This window comes from Ornithodoros turicata, chromosome 2, assembly GCF_037126465.1.
Source record: "Ornithodoros turicata isolate Travis chromosome 2, ASM3712646v1, whole genome shotgun sequence".
NCBI lineage: Eukaryota > Metazoa > Arthropoda > Arachnida > Ixodida > Argasidae > Ornithodoros > Ornithodoros turicata.
The window spans coordinates 83,987,278-83,990,519 of NC_088202.1; the positions used below are offsets into that span (position 1 = coordinate 83,987,278).

The 3,242-nt window shown below is 47.9% G+C and overlaps 1 protein-coding gene across 1 annotated transcript; it reads left to right on the forward strand.

Annotated features, from left to right (window-relative positions):
- The first annotated feature begins 427 nt into the window (after nt 1-427).
- On the forward strand, nt 428-1,054 carry LOC135384835 (uncharacterized protein K02A2.6-like). Its single transcript, XM_064614019.1, has one exon. The coding sequence runs from the start codon at nt 428-430 to the stop codon at nt 1,052-1,054; it is 627 nt and encodes a 208-aa protein (XP_064470089.1).
- Nucleotides 1,055-3,242: the final 2,188 nt, after the last annotated feature.

Below are 3,242 nucleotides of genomic sequence, written 5' to 3' on the forward strand. Positions count from 1 at the left end.
CGTGCGTGTCCCAGATGTAAGTCATCAAAGACTTTTGCATGCGCAAAACCAGGACGCCGTGTGCAAAACTTTGCGTACATATCTTCAGACTACCTGGCAAGACACAAAGTCGCAAGTGTGTGAAGACTGCTTACCATTCTTGCAGTTCAGAAATGAACTTATTTTGCATGAAGGAATTCTGATGAGAGGACAGAGATTCCTCATACCTGCAGCATTGCGTCCTTCAGTACTTAGCTCTCACCACGACGGACATGAGGGCATAGTCAAATGCAGAAGGCGAGCCAAAGAGTCCTGCTGGTGGCCATGCATATCGCATGATATAGTTGACGCGGTGGAGAAATGTGTGAGTTGCATGAAGCAAAGACTGCCTTGGAGCCAACCTCTTACTTCAACTCCTTTTCCTTACCGCCCATGCCAAAGGGTGGCAATGGATCTTTTTCATGCCAATGGGAAGAACTACTTGTTAGTAACGGACTACTACTCCCGCTACATCGAAATCGCTCTTCTGGAGAACCAGAGGCCGGAGACAGTCATCCTTAAGTCAAAGTCGATTTTTGCGAGACATGGGTTTCCGGAAACGGTGGTCACGGACAACGGGCCACAGTTTCGCTCAGAGTTCACCATTTTTGCCAAGGATTGGGGTTTTGCACACATCACTTCGAGCCCCAAATATCCACAAAGTAATGGTTGCGCTGAAGCAGCGGTAAAAATCGCGAAAGCGAAGATATCGAAATCGTCTGACCCTTACAGAGCACTCCTAGCGTATCAAGCAACGCTCCTGGCCAATGGTTTCAGCCCTGCTGAACTGCTGTTCAACAGACGGTTGCGCGCACATGTACCTATTGCGGCGGAGCTGCTGCTACCATCTGTGCCCAATGCTGATCAGCTGAGCGCATTTGAAGGCGAAAGAAGAAAACGTCAAGAAATAAATTTCAACAGGCGCCATTCTGTCCGAGCACGTGAGGAGTTCCAACCTCAGCAGAAGGTCTGGGTAACTGACTTCAAACGCCACGGAACGATATTGAGTGTGGCTGACACTCCTCGGTCCTACTAGGTTATCACAGATCAGGGCACCGTTCGCAGAAATGCAAAGCACTTAGGGCTTGACCACCGAGGAAGCAGCATTGACGATGATCAGCTGTCTGTTTCCAGTTTGCCCTGCGTTCCTCCTCCAAGTCCATCCGATGGGACAACTCCACAAACAGTACCGGGAGCGTCTGGACCTACGTCACGTTACGGAAGACATCTGAATCCACCAACCCGTTACGGGTCTGGCCAGAGTCAAGGAGGGAGATGTTGGATGTTCCCTGTGCTCTCCGTACGTGTACGTGCAATTGTATCCGAAGCTCTCCACGTGAGGGTGCAACGTACCTAAAGGCTGAGAAGCAAAGGGAAGCTCGCGTTACGTCTGACGCGGCTGACGCAGTTTTCCTCAGTCGAAGCTGCTTGGGCAGAGCGAACTCATGTATCACGGGCGACTCGCCCGTCTCTTGCATATTGTATCCTCCTATTAAAGAGTTGAACCTAACAGTGGTCTGCTTTCAAAGGTCTTCGACATCAAGTGTGTAAGCGCGTTATCAAGCATACACTCTAAATCTAAAAACGCCTATTGTGCCGCTTGCGACGAAAAAACGCCTATTTCAAGCGTTTTTCCTGTCAAAATGTAGGCGATACGAGGGAGTAAGAGTCATTTTACTCATAATACGCGGGACAAATCAAGGTCTAACGCTTCATCAGAGGAAAGTTGTCCACCGAAAGTAATGTGCTGCCTATTTGTGCCGCGTAAACCAAGCCTCTCTCTTACCTGCGTCGCCAACCGTCTCTCTCGCCTGGCAGGTATAACCACCATAACCCCAGAACGCGAGGACGTGCTGTTTGCTGTTTGTCTGGTGAACGCTTGCGAGTGGAAAATCAAATGAAACGTAGTATTGTTGACGGAATTTACGGAATTTGACGACTACAGGTTCAGGAGATCTCTCAGTCAACATCAATTAAAACGAAGAGGCAAGCAAGGAAGGGGTCTGGCGGGCCGGCCAGCATTTAAAATATGTTTTGTGCCGGTCGCATCAGTTGCGTCAAGCACGTCGTTGACAACCTCAAGGTAATTATTTATGTCACATTTTTTAGAGGTGTGCCAAAAAAATGAATGTTAATACAAGAAATAGCACCTGAGAATGGTTACGAGTTTAAGCTTAAAGTCGGTGCTTCCTATGAACGCTTGTGCATGTAGCAGAGAAGAAATCTTCGTTGTCGGACACTCTTTGTGCACACTGTGATTATTCTTAATAACATTTGTACTAGAGACACTGATTATGTAGGCAGTGACCCTCAGATCCTTATGATCTGTTGAGAACTAGGCGTGGAATATGCACTGGCCCAGCATCTTGTTTATCAATGTGGTCAACTAAATCAGGAGGGGGGTGGGGGCTTACTGAAACATGAGTCAATGACTCGTGTAATAGATGATCCAAACCTGTGCGACATGCATGGTGTATGGGGAATGACCGGGATGTCGTGAAAGGGGGGGGGGGGGGGTCTCTACTGTCGACACCCTCCCATGGTTCATGCTGTTCTGCGTAAAAACGAAAATTGGTTGTTGCACCATGAAATGAACATGTGGGTGCGCAGAAAGGTGCGCAGAAAGGCATTTCTTCCCCTTTGTTTCATGCAGGTGTGCTAGAAGAAAGCAGTAGCGCACCACACACAAGCCACGCTTCAAATGAAGTTTCGCAAAGTGCAGCCCCTGAGCTCCGTCAAAGCAACGAGCGAAACAGCAAAGAAAATTATCTTGAGTGATCTTATCACACGTTTTGTTTTACGTTGTTTTACGTTACGACACGCAAAATTGATATCCCTTTTTTTTCATTATTTTCAAGTTCAAAATGTAATCTTGCTTGCGTTCAGTACATTCCCGCATAATTTTTGTCGGACACATTATTTTATTGCTGGGGTAACTCTCACAGTCAGCGTATTGCGCTTCGATGGTGTGCGAAACCACTCAACAAAACGAAGAGGTTTCCGTAAGTGAGCGAGGTCTCTCATCGTCCCAGCCTCATAGAACTTCGGAAAACCAGGTTCTCCTTCAAACACTGAACCCAGCTAGCACGTCAGAAAGTGAAGCACGGACACCACAGCCTCCTAAGGCAGCAACTACCTCAACCAGCAGGGTACGCCATCTGTGCTCGGGGTGTACATTTGGAAGCGTATTTTTCAGCCTGTGTCGGAGTCATATGAGGACTTGA

What these genes read in the sequence shown, in the direction of transcription:
- LOC135384835 (XM_064614019.1), top strand. Translation starts at nt 428, where the DNA reads ATGGATCTTTTTCATGCCAATGGGAAGAACTACTTGTTAGTAACGGAC.